Source organism: Anser cygnoides, chromosome 20, assembly GCF_040182565.1.
Source record: "Anser cygnoides isolate HZ-2024a breed goose chromosome 20, Taihu_goose_T2T_genome, whole genome shotgun sequence".
Classification (NCBI taxonomy): domain Eukaryota; kingdom Metazoa; phylum Chordata; class Aves; order Anseriformes; family Anatidae; genus Anser; species Anser cygnoides.
In genome coordinates, this window is record NC_089892.1 from 2,755,158 (window position 1) to 2,772,266 (window position 17,109).

The following is a 17,109-nucleotide window of genomic DNA, read 5'->3' on the forward strand; positions in this document are numbered from 1 at the left end:
TGGCGGCCAAAAAAACAAAAATACAATCGACCAAAACCACGCAGCCCCCCCCCCCCCCCCCCCCCCCCCCCCCCCCCCCCCCCCCCCAAAGCACACCCCCGGGGCGGGCGGCGGGGCCGGGCGCGGCCGGCAGGTGGCGGCGCGGTGCAGCGGCCGTGCCGAACCGAGCCGTGCCGAGCCGTGCCACAGCCGGCCTCGGCGGGCAGCACCGGGGGAGGCGTGCCGAACCGAGCCGTGCCGAACCGAGCCGTGCCACAGCCAGCCTCGGCGGGCAGCACCGGGGGAGGCGTGCCGAACCGAGCCGAGCCGAGCCGAGCCGAGCCGTGCCGTGCCGAACCGAGCCGAGCACTGCCGAACCGAGCCGTGCCGTGCCGTGCCATAGCCAGCCTCGGCGGGCAGCACCGGGGGAGGCGTGCCGAGCCGAACCGAACCGAGCCGTGCCGTGCCGTGCCGTGCCGAGCCCCCACGCTTCAGACAAGCCCCCCCCCCCGGGCCGCTCCCGCCCCCCCGGCAGCCTCCTCCCTCCGTTTCTCCCTCCCACCCTCCCGGCCCCGCAGCCCCCGGGGCCGAGATGCGGAGCTCCCGCGGGCTGCGGCGGCGGCGGGGCTCGCCGTGATGGGCGGCGGGCACCGGGAGCGGCACCGGGAGCGGCACCGGGAGCGGCACCGGGAGCGGCACCGGGCGCCCATGCCCTGCTCCGAGCCGCTGCCCCCATGCCGCTCGCGGGCGAGGAGCGGAGCCTGCCCGGCAGCTACCGGCCGGCGGAGGGCAGGGCGGCCGGAGGCGCCCCGGGGTGCTCCGAGTGCTACACCAACAGCACCTTCCTCTACGACGATGGCAGCGGCCACAGGTGGGGTCGGGGGCGGCGGGGTCGGGAGGGACGGGGAAGGGACGGGACGGGACGGGACGGGAGGGAAGGGGAAGGAAAAGGGACAGAGAAAGGGAAGGGGAAGGGAATTGGGAAGAGAGAGGGAAGAGGAAGGGGAAGAGAAAGGGAAAAGGAAGGGGAAGGGGAAGAGAAAGAGAAAAGGAAGGGGAAGAGAAAAGGAAAGGAGTGCGGAAGGAAAAGGGGAAGGGGAAGGGAAGGGGGCACCGGCAGGACCCGTCGGGGCTCCGGCAGGCCCCCTCCCTGCTGTGATCCTATGAAAGTTTGTGCGGGACGCTTTCAGCCCCCCCTACCCCACCCCACATCCCCCTCTGGGTGCCATCGCCCCAGGAAGGGGGCAGTGGGAGGCTGCTGGGGGCGGCGGTGCCCGGAGGCCCCTGTCACTGCTGCCCCACACGGGGGGGCCCCGAGGTGCGCAGGCTGGGCACGGATTTGGGGGAGCTGCCTCAGCTGAGCCCTGAACCGAGCCCGGGCTGAGGCCTGCGGAAGGGTCGCATCCCGGCCATGCTCTGTCCCCGTGTGGTCCTCGACCAAAGTTACGGGGTGCGGGGCCAGGCAGGGGCTGCGGTGCAGCAGCGAAGAGCTGCTCCCCGGTGTGCCTAGGAGGAGCCTGTCTTGTGCCTGGGCAGGGGCAGACACTTTTCTTACAAGGGTACTTGTGCTTGTTGCCGGAGTCTCCCAGCTTTTCCCGGTAACTCCGTTATATTGTCGACAGTCTGATTGCATTTACTGGTGCAGCTCTTCTGACTGTCACACTCAGCAAATGTCAGCTTCACCGCACAAATCAAGTGTGTGCATCGGTTCTCTCTTGGCAGATGAGGACCTTGGCTGGGTTTGTGCCCAGGGCTGGACAACTGTAGTGGTGTGTTTTTTTTTTTTTTTTTTTTTTTTTTAATGTTTACATCTTCTCACCGATTTGGGCAGACCCTCTTTTATTCCTGAAAGACGAGATAGAAAAAGATGGAGCAGTGTAGTCAGTGAACTCTCTAACTTCAGAACATTGCCCCTGGCTGGGCAATCAGTAACGTCCTTGAGTTGCTGGGGGTGAGTCCCCCCATCACTTCTCCCCCTGCTGTCCTCTCTGCAGAGGCACAGTGCCCGATGCAGCCCAGGCACTGCGGAGCCTCAGGACCAGGACCACCCAACTCCCCAAAGCACCGCTTGGAAGTCCGTCTGTCTGTCTGTCTGTCTGGGAGCCTTGGGCGTGCTGGGGCAGCCACGGGGCCGTAGTACCTTCACCTAAACCTGTTTCTTCGTTTTTCACCTGTACTCGGTGTGTTTGCAGACACAATGTCCTCGATAAGGTTACCAAATGCGTCCATGTGTGCGCAGAGAGCAGTCAGGGGAGGCGGCTGGTGGGGGCCAACGACCCGGGACAACCACGAGCTCGGACAGCAGAGCTATTGCTCCTTTCTACTTGTTCTGCAATACTGCTCGGTGGAATTTATCCTCATCTAACACAACAAAATCCTTGTCCAAAGGTCCTCCCCCTTTGTCTTTTTCAAGCTGAATAGAAGAGCTTGGGGTTTTAATTATGATTACACAGCTCCGTGTGTTTCTAACCCCCCTCTGGCTCTGAAGAGGTTGAAATGCCATTGCTTTCCGTGGCTCCTCTCGCCTGCTTGCTGGGCACGGCCCTTTGCTGCCCTTCCAGAGGTACCAAACGAGCTGCCTCGAGCCCGTGGGACTCGGCAGTTTCCTGCAGCTGCCCGTTTCCCAAGCTCTGGTGCAGCCTGGATCTCTAACGTAGGCTTGCAGTGCTGAAGGAGAAGGAAACGTTCACTGTAAACAGTGCAAAGAGAAACGCGCCGGAGCAACAAGCACCATCCCACCCTCTGGGTGGTCTGGGGGCCTGCTAGCTGCTCTGCTGCTTGGTTTCCCCCTGGGGCTGGGGGCGCGCATCGCTGCGGTGGGTGATCGCCTGTGCTCAGCACCTCCGCCTGTGCCGGAGCGAGACCTTCCTCCTCGCCTCCTGGGGCTCCTCCTCTGTCCAGCTGAGGCAGGGGGAGGCTCCCTGCTTGGTGCAGGGTTTGTGCCTGCTGAGCACAGCGTGCCTGGCACACACCAGGACCCCCGTGTGGGTTCCTGGCCCCGCTTCGTGTGCCTGGGTGCGTGCGGCTGTGGGGTGGTGGCAGACGAGCAGACCCGGCACCAGAGGTGTGTGCGGGGGATGTGATGTGAGAGCCGCGGTAGAGCTGAGCGGCAAAGACGTGTAGCACGTTAAATGTGCCTTCTGCCTAACGTGCGTGTTCAAGGGGACGTCAGCTGGTCTGGCCCCATTAAAATGGGTTGACGCCTCTGTTGTCCCCTTGCTCTGCAAATCTAGGGGTGACTTGGAAGCTGGTGAGATAAACTCCATCTCCTTGGTCACCTGAGTGTGCAGGTGTGGGTGTAAGTGTCTGTGTGCTCCCTGCTGGTCCTCGTTGTAAGGGGACAATCATCCTGAAAGCTGTCGGAGAGCAAGGGGTTAACCATAAAAGCACTTAAAGGAATGTTTGGAGAACAAATACACATTTCTGGCACTTAGGGTACACATAGCCTAAATTTTACTTTCCTACCTCATGGGAAACATGGGTAAATGTTTGTACAAGAAGCTAGGCTGTCACTTAGGGGAATACAGGATTTCCTCCTGGCCAGAAGCTCTGCTTCCTCCGCCTTGCCCATGTAAGGGCACTCTGGCAAGGAGCAGTGATGGATGAGAGGCCATATGGAAGGGCTCACGCGAAAATACCCTGCACAAGCGAGGGGGCCTGCGAGAGAAGCAGACGTGCAAGAGCAGACGCGGCTTTTCCACCCGCTGCCTCCCGTCACCATGGCTTGTTTCAGAAGAAAAAGGCGAACCGAGAAGACACGCACGGTGATACCTGGAGAAGCCGTTTAGGAGGACCGCGGCCGTGCCTCAGACGTACGTGGCTTTTCTCGTGTCTGTTTTTGAAGCCTCCTCCAGGAGCGCTGTCTGTGCGCCGCTCGTCCCGTGCCGGCTGGGCACCTCGCCACGGCGTTGGGATCTGCTCCCAGTGGGATCCGCGGGGCACAGCAGCACCGGCAGCACCAGGGCGAGCCCTGGAGAGGCTGCAGCCGGGGGGCCCGTTCGTGCTGCTGGTGTGGCACCGTGGGACCAGTCCCTGGGCTCCCCTGTGCCGTGGGGTGCGCTTCACTGCTGGGTTTGTTCGCCCTGAAGGCTGCCTGGGGGCTGTGGTGACCGCCCCATTACGGGGCAGCGTGTTGGTCCTTCGTGCTTCCGCTGTGCCTCTGTGCTGCTGCCCTGGCTCCCGGGTCTCCTGGGTGGAGAGGGGCAGCCGCTTTCTGCTCTGTGCTCATGGAGGGGGCTTGGTCTCAATGGGGGCTGTGCCGCAGCGGGGTCTGCCCCCAGTCCCACCGGGCTGGCGGCCAGGATCGTGCTTGCTGTCCTGGAAGTCGCAGCCAGGCTGAAAGCAGCGGCAGCAAAAACTGCCTGGAGGCATCGCCTGCCTCTCTGGCAAGAGCCTCTGCTGGGGCCAGGCCAGCCGAGCGCCCGCTGTCCTTGGCTCTCCAGGGCTTCGTCTCGATGCGAGGGCTGACCTGAGTCCACGAAGGATGTGAAGGCAACAGAAAGACATTGACTAAAACTGGGCTCAGGCTCAATGCGCGCACTGCTCCAGATGCAGGATGGCTCTCCCACGGCTTCTCCTGCCCCACGCTGGGTCTGCCGAGTGACCTGGCTCGGTTCAGCAGAGGAGTGGTCCCCGTAGCTGGCAGCCTGTAGCTCTCTTTCCACTTCCTGGAAATGAGTGGCAAGATGCTTCCTTGGCAGAGCTCGCACCGAACCAGACTGTAGCTAATTAATGACCAGCTCTGCCAGGCTGGATTACTAGCTTAGACGTTTATCAGCTTCCAAAAAGCCAACCTTGCGGATTGCAACAACCGCTGTGGCTGTGGGGATCTTGGCCTCCCTGTTCCAGGAGAAATTGCAATAGGGAGCCATAAAACTCCAGGGCCAAACACCACGTATTTTCAGTGTTTATGTAGCAGAGATAAGAAGGAATTCTGCTCTTGTTTTCCTCAGCTGCCTAGGATGGGACAGTGTGCAGGAGCCTGAAGTCCAGGGCTGGGCACGTCTGTCAGCAGGTGGTGCTGCTAAAACCACCACAGGAGAGCATCCTGCAGGACCCATCTGTCTCTAGAGAGGGGTTTCTGGAATGTCCCTGCTATTTAGTTCAATTAGAAAATGCCATTGGGTTCTAGCATGGCTGTGTCACCCTTCACTGGAGGGCAGCAAAGTAGGTCATTGCCTGTGTTCAAGGCTTTTTCTGCTCTGCAGAAATATTTGCAGCATCTATTTGGATCCTCCCAGCTCTCCAACGGAGACCTCTTCCTGACCTCCACGCATGGTTCCCAAGTGCCGCACTCAATTTATTTTGGAGCCTTGTTAATATTTCTCTTGCGTCCCTGCCAAACTGTGCCGGACTGTGGAATATCTCATTCATCCTTCTTGTGAATAAAAACAGACAAGTGGCGGTACTGGGGTGAACCCAGGTGCCTCTGGTCCCTGTGTCCTGCGGCTGGTGGCAGGCGCTTGGGGCAGGCACAGCACAGCCCCCGGTTACGCTGCTGGGGCTGAGGCCGTGTCCCACGGCTGTGCAGAGCCGCAGGGACAGATACCTCCCCGGGGACCTGCTTGGTCCCTCTTAAACCCATTACTTTCTGCCTCCACCAGAGGATGTGACTTCTCTGAAGCGGTTGGTCTGTGCGAAAGCACGCTGCTTTCTGCTTGAGCCTGCTGCCCTGTAATTGCCCGGGGCTCCTGCAGCTCCTGTGATGTGCTCCTTGGTCGTCCTGTCTGATCTCGCCTCCCTTTCATCACGTCTCTTTCCAGGCATAAGGCTCCTCCTGATCTGTTTAGTCTCTCCTTGTACAAAGTGCTTTACGTCCCCGTACTCCTCTCTGTCGCCCTTCTCTGTGCCACATCATCTCCGAGGAGGGGAACCAGAACCGTGCGCGGCTCCGCTGCGGGTTTGCCTGCAGCCCAACAGCCTCTGCTCAGGTTCTGCTTGTCTTCTCCGACCACCGCTGCCAGGCTGCTGCCGACTGTGGTATTATCTGCAGTGACTTTGGCTCTTTTCTGGCTGCTCATTTGCAGACCTTTTAGTGCCTGTGCAGGAATATGTTGTCCCTTTCCTTCCCGTTTGGGATTAGTTGGCATTTATTGATGCTAATTTTCATCGGTATTTTATCATCAGGTCGCGCAGTACTGTAAGATCCTCCTGCAGCTCTTCACAGTCAGGTCCGGGTTTGGCCGTACTGGATAATTTGGATTCATCGCCATCACTTCTGAATGCGCGGAATAGCAGCGAGCCTTGTGGGACCCCACAAACAACGTTTGCTTCATGTTGCCCTTCTGTTTGTTTCCTGCCTCCTAAACCAGGAGACATCCCCCCCTTTGCCCCATTACAGCCCTGGTCTGGCAGGCAGGTTGACAAGCCTGCCTCTCGGGGTTTATTCCTGTAAGCCTTTGTATCCCCGAGCAATGTGAAAAGACTCTTCCTCCTCCCACGCCTCTCTATTATTTTCTGCTCTCAGTAGAAGGGAGCATTCTGCAGGGGTCTGGAGTGCCGAGAAGTTTCTTCTCTGTGCTTTGTTCCTGGCTGCTGATAGCAGAAGGGAGGCTTTTCCCAGCAGATCATTAGCAAGAATTAGCAGTGTCCTGATTTTGCAGCCTTTTTTTTTTTTTTCTTTTTTCTTTTCTTTTTTTTTTTTTTTAATACGAGCCTGAAAAGTATTGGGCACTGGCAGATTTGGGAGGGCATGTAAGAGCTGGGGGCAGAAGGGCGAGTGAGAGGATCCTGTGCTGTGGGATACCAGGTGTGCCCTTGGTTCCTGAGAATAACGATCCCGGGGAGTAACGAGCTCTGCCTGGAGGGGCTCTCCTTGCTCACCCTGATGGCAGCAGGGAGCAGGTAGCTTTCTCCTGCCTGCAGCCAGGCGTCTGCCGAGATGAGGCTTTTGGCTGGCTCCCAAGGTGGGGTGGATGAAATCGGTCCCAGGTAAGCTCCGCGTGGGGAAGGGAAGCCCCAGGAAAAAATAAATAAATAAAAGATTGGGCAACAGCAAGAGGGTAAAGGACTGTCAAGGCTCAGTTTAGCTGGAGGAAAGCTTTTCTGTGCCCCAGGCTGGAGGGAGGAGGTCTGCCTGCACCTGCAAAGGGGCGTGCTGGCAGGATGCAGCCTGCGATGGAGCGGTAGGATCTGTGGGGGATGAGAAGGGTCTGCCTGGGAGAGCTGGAAGTGGCCAAGACCCACTTGGCTTTCTGGGCTTCCTCACGATGTCAGCAGCTGGAGCAGGGTCCCCAGGGACAGCTGCTGGGTGACACGGGAAGGGTGACACGGGAAGGGTGACACGGGAAGGGTGACACGGGAAGGGACACAGCACGGCGAGATCGGGTGGCCGAGGAGCGCTCAGGCTGAGAGGTGTGGGAGCAGGCTGCAGACCCTGGGCCCGGAGCAGTCCTGCAGCCAGGAGGGTTTTCAGGGCATCTGAAAAGACCTCAAACCTTGGAAAAAGGGACAGAGACCTGTGGGCGAGGTTCCTTATGGCATCTCCAGCTCGGGGACATATGGGCTGCCCTGGGGCTGGGCAGCGAGCATGGCCACATTGAGAAAAGCGACAGCTAAAGGAGGTGAGCAGAGGAGTCGCCGAGGTGCAGAGGCTTGTGGTGTTGCCGGTAGGAATTATATTCCCCTTCTTACACAGGGAATAGTAGAAGGTTGGCTAGTGGCTCCGGGAACAGAGCAGGGGGCTGTGACAAGTGCATTGCTCTCTTTTTAGTTTAATAATCTGATTCGGTTTAATTTTCGTTGTGGTTGTTTGGAGTGAATCGTGAGCCGCTTGTCCCTGCCCGTGACAGCATCCTGTCGTTGAAGGCCCCGTGATTTCAGGGAGCCCGGTGTGCGGGGCTTGGAAATCCCCGGCGGCACAGAGGGGCCTCGTGGCGTGGGAGCGTGAGGGAGGGACAGCTCCTTACTCCCAGCAGCGGCCATCCTTGTCCCTTGGCTTCTTGAACTTTGGGAGTGATTCTGCTTTTAAGTGAGCTTGCACGTGCTTCCAGGCCGCCTTGCAGACCCAACGTCGTGGTAAGGACAAAGGCTCCAGTCCTTGCTGGGAAGGGCTGAACTCGGGGAAACCTGCTCTTCGGCTGCAGCTTGTGAGGGGAAAATCCACTCTAATGGTGAAATCCATAAATAGCCCCGGAGATCGCCGGGCCAGCAGCTTCCCGGCAGGGTTAGCGACCTCGGCTCGCAGGCTGGGAGCGTTTCAGATCTGTCCTTCCTGCACAGGCTGCTCGTGGCTGAGGTGCCGGGAAGGGCTGGGCAGGACGGGTGGCCACGGGCAGCACCGGGCTGGGGTGTCCTGCCTGTCCTCGCCTACACTGTTTGTGTCTAGGGGCTCAATCCCCCCAGATGGTAGGTGTAACTAGATGCATGTCACGAGCTGAAACCTGTTTCTATGCCTCGGTCTCGCTCCACTGCCGTGGCAGCCCCAGGCCAGGCTTGCGGAGGAGGGAGCCGCTCTGCTTGCCTGCCAGCAGCGGTGCGCGGGGTGTGCGGGCTCTGCTCCCCTCCTCCTTTCCCCCGCCGCTATTTTGGCTTTGCGGTCTCCTGGGGCATCAGCCCGACGTGTTTACCTCTGCCAGGAGCAATCGCTGCAGGCGCCGGGGCTGGGCCAGCGGAGCTTGGTGCCGGCTTGTGCCACTCGTGCGCCCGATGGGCGGCGTGTTTCTGCTGGGACAGAGGGGTGACAAGCCCTCTCGGCGGGGCTTCGGCTGCGGGGAGTTTTACCCTGCGGTACAAACTGTACGTGTGCATCAGGCCAGAAGGGAATGGGGATATGTGGCACTGAATTGCTAATACAGGGTTGTCTAATAAGAAAAACGGCTCTGGACCTGGAAGGTACAATTTATACTTTTATCTTCTAGAAAATAGCATTGCCAGCGGGGAGAACGCTTGCGGAGTTGTGCACTGACTCACGCTTCCTGTTAGTTTTCAAAGTGAAATACACAACATGCTAAATTTTCTGCAAGGCCTGTGGAGCTAAATTGCCTCTGCTTGTTGAAAGCGAAGCAATAGATGGATTCGTCAGAGGTCTGAGCAGTTTTATGTAGAAGTTTTGAGCAACTGCAGCCCCTGCCGTGGACAGTGCGGCTGTCCAGGGGGATGCAAACGCGGATGGAAGAGTTAAATTTGGGAGACCGAGCACTTCATATCTTGCATGTGTGTGGGGATGTTCTGCACCCGCCGTACCCACTGAGCATGGCCTGGGACAAGGCTGCCAAGAGCAGCTGGAGCAGTGGCACGGACATTATGAGGGGCCTCTTCATATCCTTTGGAGCACTTAAAACCCTTTTTGAATCAAGAAGTGTGACCATCGTACAAGCAACAAGAAGCTGATAAAAATTAAATGATGTGGAAGGTGTTTGCTTGTAGACACAGAAATGTTTACGAAGAAAATGGTCTTATTGAGGCAAACAGATCGCCGCCGTCTTCTCCCGATTCCCTTTCTCTGTGTCAAGCTGAGGGCTGTAGTGCCTGGGTCCTCAGTGCCTGTCGTTTGAGCTCTTCTTCGTACACGATCATGGAGTGGCACTGCAAGCTCACCAGTTCATCGCTGCTGCCCCCACGCTTGGTCTGTGGAGTTGCCCTCCATGAACGCTCCTTTCAAGTGGTGTTTCATGAGGGTGTGCTGGGGAAGGCTCCGTTCGTGCATCCTGCAGCACTTTTGCTCCTCGTGGATTATTTTTAAGGCTGGGAGGCGTTCTGATTGCAATCGCTTACCTCTTGGCTATGAGACTTGTGTTTAGAAGACAGAAGAGATGTTTAAAACGTGTTTTGGGGGGAAAAGCCTTGTGTCCTGTGTGCGCTCTTCCCCAGCATGGCCCCTTGCAGAAGGGCACTCAGCTCCTGGCCAAGAGAGCGGCGCCCACGCGTGCAGCAGCAGCAGAGGGGCGCAGCCCAGCTCCGGAGGCAGCGCCTGCCTCTCCCTACGCGCTCGGGCCATTAGGAGACCCCACAGGGATGTCACTCAGAAGGGAAAAAAAAAAAAAAAAAGAGAAGAAGGGGTAATGACAACTGTAACCCGGTAACCATAAGAGCTGTGGGAGGAGAAGCAAATAAATGATGATTATATATATTTTAATAAATATAGAAAACGAAAGGGCAGAATTTCCTGCAGGGCTCTGTTCACAGGCAGCAGCTGATGGGACCAGGGCTGGGGGTGGGCCAGGAGCTTGGAAACCCACGTGCTCTTGTGGGACCTTGTTCTTCTTGCTGCGGGGGAAGAGAAGGGGATGGGACTCGCCTTCTGGAGGGGGAGCTCAGGGCTCAGAGAGGAGCTCCTGCTCCGAGGGTGAGAGAGGGCACGGGCTGGCTGCCAAGCATGTCCTGCGCAGCATGCGAGGAAGCATCAGAGGAACTTGGGTTGTGTCCATCCTCATCATTGACGTATGCAGTCAAAAATAGTGGTAAAATCCTAAAATGCGCTGCAACAAGCTACCAGCCTGTGGGGTGTCCTCTGAGGCAAGGCTGTCTCTGGGTGCTAAGGACCAGAACCACGTTCGATGAGCTCCGCAGGGCAGGTGGCTGGGCACAGCTGCAGCTGGTGCAGGCGGGCACCTGGGCTGTCACTGCTCTCTTCCATGTGTTTTCGGTCTCTGGGGACCGCACTGCCAGCAGCAAAGCTTCCCTGTGTGCCCTGTGGGGAAATAGAGTGGAGGGAAGAAGGAAGGAGATCGCGACCAGCCCGTGCATGACAACACTTACCGAAGAAAACCAAGGCTGGTGCAGCTCTGAGACCTGGTGGAGCATGCTCCAAGGGGCAGTTGTGCTTGCTAAGATGGCACAGTGACTGTATCAGGCTGCAGTTTAGTGGTAGAAGAGAGCGACAGGGAGGTTTCGGGTGGATCACGCTCGGCTTGATCCCAGCTTCTGTGTTCCCAATACGCGGAGCAGTAGGGTGTCCCCCTCGCGGCGCGCTGCTTGCTGCAGGGAGCCGGCCAAGCTGGGGGAGAGACGGTGTCGTAGCGATGAAGTGGAATAGTGTTGAGGTTTCCATATGCTGATTACAGCGTGCATTTTTAGTTGTACGTGGCTCTGGAGGAAGGAAGGAAAGGCAAGATAAAAATAAAGCTGCAGTCCTGTATTTAGCTATAAACCACTTTGGGATTTTTTTTTTTTTTCAGTAGTATTTGAAGACTATGCAATAAGCAAGCTTGTTCATGAATTTTTTATTTTATACCACTATTGCTTGGAAGAACTGTCTGTGTTGCTGTGGCATTTCTATAGCTCAGAATCCCAATGTTTGGGCGGAGAGGAGGGTTGCAAATTCTCTGTACCGATGTAAGGAAATCTGTGTGCACTGCAGTAGCACTTTTTTTTTCTGAAGCATTGATTTGCAACACATCTTAAAGTCAGTGTGTAAGAAAGACGTCTTTATCAAATAGGTGCATGCAATACTTGCTTTACCCAACCTTCATCTGAAGCCAGAATAAAGAAATGTGCCAAACTTTAAAAATTCTGAATGATTCTATACGTGAGAATAAACAAGGAATGTATGCAAAATGTAGGTGTTACTGTGGATGTGAGAACAAACTCAGATGCAAATACATAGCAGAAATTGTGTTTCCAAAGATACTGTATCGCTGGATTTTATTACAATTTCTTAGAAGTAATAAAGTACATTGGCAAATATTTGCTTTGCTTCATGAATTTGATGCATGGTCTGAGGCCAAAAGAGATGGATTAATTTGGTTTAAAAAGAGTGATGTTAAAGAAACAATCAAACAAAGGCTTGACGTTTGAAGAGGATGGCCATGCACAGATAAGGGTGCCCTTAGCTTTCAGTGGGTGCAGGGTCACGGCAGCCCTGCCTACCCGCACCCTACCCACATCAGGAAGGACGCGATGGCAGCTCTGCGTAAAGGTGCCCTTTCCACATGGCAGTCGGTGTGTCCAGAGCTGAGCAGCCTTAGCTTTCTGCCTTTCCTCCGGGAAAAGAAGCAACATGCTCGCTCCTTTAAACAGGCACCTAATAATCAAAGGCAATTACTGTGCGTAACAGTCCACTTCAAATGCAAATACAATTGCCCACAATTGGAGTCAGCACCTGGCTCCCCATTTTAAAGCATGCAGTATAATAAGTATATAAGTATAATAATGCTTTTCCTTATTTATTCTTATTTTTTCTCTCCTTGAAAGTCCAAGCTTAGGTTGCTGTCCTGGCCTCACAGCAACAATAAGTCTCAGCTGGACCTGCGCTTTGCTGGGGGTGGCCTGGGGAAAGTAGGCTTTTGACATAGCTATGGTTGAGCTCCAAGGGGAAAGACTTAATTGTGGCTTTGTGATTAGATTAGTGTTAGATCCTCTTTTGCAATGTGAGCTAGAGATGGACAGCTAACTTCTGTGCTTATATCAATTGATCCAGAGGGAGTCCTTGAGTTGACAGGAATTTGGTCTGATTTCTCTTAAAGACAAAGTTTCAGATCAATTTTTATCTTAGAATAACCTCCCTGAAGCCCAAGGCCCCGCACAGATGCATTACTCAGCACAGAGCCTCGGCTGCAGTGTGCATATGGTAGCTAAAAGGAACCGAAAAGCTCTGGGGGTGTAGAATTAAGTAGCAAAAAACCTAGTGAAAATCATCTGAAGTGCTGGGAGCGAGCTGGGCTGTCTTCTGGGGCTGTGTTCAGCAGAAATATTGCACGCTGGTTGCTCTTCCAGAAAGTTACGACCAGCAGCTGCTCAGGACTTCGGAACCTGGTCAGCTGGGGAGTTGCATATGGGGGTTGAGTTGTTAGAGGTAGGAGGTGATCTGGGGAGCCTCGGATCTCTGCAGCCTGCAGCAAGAAGTTAGATGTCTGTTGATAATCTACTGTTAAGCTATTTGAAGCTTTTATTTTTTTTTTTTCCCCTTTTCCCCCCCTGTATGAGCTTGTACACTACGTGCCGGAGGCCAAGCGATGGGAAGGTGGTAGGAGTGAGTCTTGGAGAGGCTTGGGGTGAGCCCCTTGGAAGTGCCCCTGGCAGGAGTTGGACCCTTTCAGCTGTTTGCATGCGTCTCACTTCAAGCTTACGTGTGAGGGCAAAGAATCGTCTTGCTGCAGAGGTGCCACATTCCCTCTTCTGAGCTCTCCCCCTCCATCCTGCTTTCCAAAAAGGGCCTGTGAAATTGGAGTGACTCTCATGGCGCAGATTAATTTGAAATTGAAATCAGGACCCAGAGGCTCAGGACCAGGGATCTTGCCTTGTGTGCCTGTACGTTGGCTCTACAGGATTGAACGGCTTCGTTGCCTTGTGAAATGAGCTTAACTCCCATCAGCTCTAATTAGCAGCTCTAGTGGACGTGGGGAGCGGTGTAGCACCCGTGTTCTGTTTGGTGAGTGTGGTTTGACAAAGGAGAGCAAAGACAAGCTCTTAGCCACCTCGAATGCCAGTCTGAGCGCTGGCTGAGCTTCGTCTCTTTGCTGTGTGGCAGGAACAGGCTGCGGGTAGGTGACCGTCCAAAGCCCTCTTTGTCTGCACAACCGCTCTGGATCTCTCCCAGGCTCCGCGATCCCCCGCGCCTCTGATCAGAGGCGTGAGCACGCCGAGGGCCCGGTGATATATCCTCTCGGCCATGACACTTGGCGGCTGGACGGATGACTGAGTCATCAGCCTTCGCGGTTTCTCATTTAATACCGGGACTGTCCGGGTGATTTAAGCGCCGGCAGCCTGGAGAGGAGGTTGTGCTTCTGCTCCCAGCACTGCCGGGGAGCCGTCTCCTTGCCTCTCCACCATCCTCACTTCTTTTTCCTTGGGGGGGGGGGGGGGAAGCGGAGGGGGAGGATCCGGCTCTCAGCTGTAGAGCTCCCCTGCGAGCTGTCTTTATTTCCCCTTGCCATTTCCAGTGGCTCCTCTCCTTGCGCTGCCCTGCGCAGCGAACCGAGCCGGGGGGGGGGGGGCGGCCGAGCTCTGCCCCCTCCCCACGCCCGAGGCCGGCGGAGCCCCGCGGGCGCCCCCATGCCCCCGGGGGGGGCGCTCTGCCGGGGGGGCGCCGCCGCCGGCCCCGCAATGTAAATGCACGGGCGGTGCGTGCGGGGCTGCGGGGGGGTGGGAGGAGGTGCCGGGGGGGGGGGGGGGCGGGCAGGGCAGGGCCGGGCCGGGCAGTGCAGGGCAGGGAACCCCCCCCCCCCCCCCCGCCCCCCAATCTCACCGCCGCTGCCCCCCCGTCTCCCGCAGGCTCTCGTCGCCCGGCGGCTGCGGGGGCCGCAGGAGCGGGCTCATCCTGGACATCGCCGCCCTGAAGATGACGGAGCTGGAGTCCGAGGTGCTGCCCCTGCCGCCCCGCTACCGCTTCCGCGACCTGCTGCTGGGCGACCAGTCCTTCCAGAGCGACGACAGGTTCGGGGGGCTCGGCCACGGGCTGGGGGGGGGGGGGGACACGGACCTGGGGGGGACTCGTGTACCAGGATGGAGGACAAGTACCCGGGGGGGGGGACACACACGTTCCTGGGGGGGTCAGATACCATGGGGGGGGGAGCCACGTCCCCGGGGGGGGGCACACGTCCCCGGGGGGGGACACACACGTCCCCGGGGGGACACACACGTCCCCGGGGGGGGACACACGTACCTGCGGCCGGGGGTCGCATCGCGGGGCCCCGCAGAGCTCTCCGCGGTGCTGAGCGCGCCGGGCGCGGAGCTCTCCGCGGTGCTGGCGGCGGCCGGGGGTGGGCGCCGGGAGGCGTTGGGTGCATCGGGGTGCTGGGGTGGGCTTGGAGGAGCCGGGGGGGCAGGAGGAGGAGGAGGAGGGTGGGCCTGCGGGCTCGTCCCGGGCAGCTGGCGCTGCGGTGTGCGGGGGCACGGCTCGGGTGGGGGGCGCGGGGGCACGTTGGGCACGGAGTTGTGGGGGTACCGGGGCAGCAGACGTGGGGACTTGAGGGTCTGCCGGGCAGTCCGCCGTCCCTGGGAGTCCTGTTAAGGGATGGCGAGGATGCAAGGGGTTGCTCTCTGGGAGATGGATAGCGGACAGATGGCGAGGTGAGGGGCTGGTGAAACTCCCCGTTAAGCCGTGTGCGTGAGTGCGGACGTTTATTTGAGAAGTAAAGCTCAGCCAGCCTGTTCTCAGAGGCTGTCTTTGCGGCAGGGAATGCCGATAGGAGCAGATTGACTCGAAAGAGCTGCTGTGGATGAGGCACAACTCTCCCTTTCCTGGGCTGTCTAGGGAAATGGGCTTTGTGGCTTGAGCACGAAGCCTGCTGTTCCTTCCTGGCTGGCGGGGGCTTATTGCTAGGTTGACTGAGCTAAAGCGAGAGGAGGAATGTCATGAGTGGCAAGTGAATTCCGTTAAGAGGAGCAATCACATGGAGAACAACAAGAATAACTGTCCTTTCAAGTGTGTTCATATGATAAAAATCAAGGAGTTACAGTGCCAATGGGGAATCAAAAAGATTGTCATCTTTTCCCATCAACTGACTGCACGATGTGAACGGGGAGAGCTGTAACCCGTGTTGAAAATACCCCTTCCATTGCTGCTGAGTTAGCTTTTGGGTAGCTGCTGTGTATCTGGTAGACCTGAAACAAAGCTTTTGTGCGTCTGTGTTAAAAGGTAGTCTCATTATTTCATGCATAAATGTCAGGCAAAATATATATGAATTTGGGTTTGAGAATGTGGGATTTACAAATGTTCTAAATAAGCACTCTTAACTTTTATAGCTGCATAAAAGCTGGTCTTTCTCAAAAATGAGTCTGTGATCCTTATGCTTTTAAAGCTCAGATTTCCCTAACAGGCACTTAAACGTTAATATAGTCTTATGGTATCAAGTGACAGGTTGTTTGGAAATTCCTGCTGTAGAAAATATCTGAATTTCAGAATGGTTATGATACAGTTCATTAGAATAAGTCTGAAGTTCAGCATTTCAGTAGTTTTCATATGTAAGTATTTTAATGGAACAGAAATGCAGAAGATAGCAATCACAGATTGTGTTTCTTCTGTGTTTCACTGTCATAACCCTTAGTTTTCCGTTTCATCTAGATTTGAATGTTTCTGATTCAGAATCTCTTTAATTTTAGTGTGGAGATACTCTGGGTTATTTTGGCAAATTAGCCTTGTTTCTCAAGGTGTCTTTGTTTCACTGCCTATGTGGGCCGTTATGTTTACCTGTTTGGCTTTCCCTTCATTTAGAAAACAGCAACTTCACAGTGTTTGGAAGTGCAAATCTACGTGCACACCTCTGCTGCTTGCATGTGGTCTGCTTGACCCCACTGGGAGTTCGGTGAGCCACTGCTGAGGGTTTTTGGCAGTGTCACCGCTCGGCCTCCGTTTCTGTCCAAGTCCGTAGTGGTTCTGGGACCTTAGAGGTGAAGCAAACCCTCCAGAGAAGCTGTGACTAGTAGGTTAATCTGTTCCAAACCAACTGAATCAGTGGCTGATTTAGGCCGGCGGAAGAAAAGCAGGCAGCCTTTTAGGCTATGCTGTGCTTATAAATACCGAGCAGCTCGGAGATGTGCTTTGAAGTGCTTTGCTACAGCGCTGAGATGACTGTGGTATATTTATTAATCCATCCTCATCAGAGAGGATGCTGAGGAGACACCAACCCTGATCCGAGGTAAAAGAATGAGGTAATGCTGGAGCTTGAGGAGATTGCTGGAGCTTGATGAGAGCTTGCTGGAACAAGTGGGTAATTAGAGAGATGTGGTGTGGCAGGAGGAGAGATCGTGTCCAGACAACCCACAGAACTGAAAGAACTAATCAGTGAATAGGCAGGTGGAAAACATGGTGCCTATTTTACTTCTATTTTTGGACTGTGAAAGGTGAAGATAGTCAATCTAACCAAGTAAGGTTTATCCTTTGGCAGGTAGACCGATTGACGGGAAAATTAAAATAATACTTTAAGTGTTGTGTGGAGGATGTTAATAAATCAGCCAGGAAACAAATAGGAAAAGACCGTCTAGAAGAGCAGTGGGGGAGGTAAGTGGATTTGTGCAATAGGGAGTGAAAAGCCTAATGACAAGCAAATCTAGAATTCTCAAATGGAAATGCTCCTTCCAACGTCTTCTTATTCGTGTTTGGAACTCGCTGCCGTGAGGCATCTGGAAGACTTGGGGCTTAGCTGTGCTTAAATGCAGTGCAGCTGTATTTAAATGCTGCGCTTGGCATTTTTGCAAGGCAGGTCATTTAGTTTATAGAAACAGGATTAACTGCCATTCAGTTCTACATTT

The 17,109-nt window shown here is 55.9% G+C and overlaps 1 protein-coding gene and 1 long non-coding RNA gene across 8 annotated transcripts in view; one reads left to right on the forward strand and one right to left on the reverse strand.

The window, feature by feature from the left end:
• Positions 1-660: 660 nt before the first annotated feature.
• The window catches only part of KCNT1 (potassium sodium-activated channel subfamily T member 1), a 72,264-nt gene continuing 55,815 nt past the window's right edge, over positions 661-17,109 (forward strand). For 2 of the 7 annotated variants that reach the window (XM_066980992.1, XM_066980993.1), the window contains exons 1-2: positions 671-850; positions 14,131-14,292. In XM_066980992.1, coding sequence (XP_066837093.1) covers positions 714-850; positions 14,131-14,292 — 299 coding nt within the window. In that variant the 5' untranslated portion in view covers positions 671-713. Of the gene's footprint in view, positions 851-3,580; positions 3,792-6,718; positions 6,910-14,130; positions 14,293-17,109 lie in introns of those variants that run through there. The other 5 variants (XM_066980994.1, XM_066980991.1, XM_066980995.1 and 2 more) reach the window with 5 other exon arrangements.
• LOC136786706 (uncharacterized) lies at positions 10,331-14,237 on the reverse strand. Its single transcript, XR_010826115.1, has 3 exons — positions 14,105-14,237; positions 10,678-11,007; positions 10,331-10,609 (listed from the first exon to the last, which is right to left on the reverse strand). It is a non-coding gene; the product is annotated as an uncharacterized lncRNA (long non-coding RNA).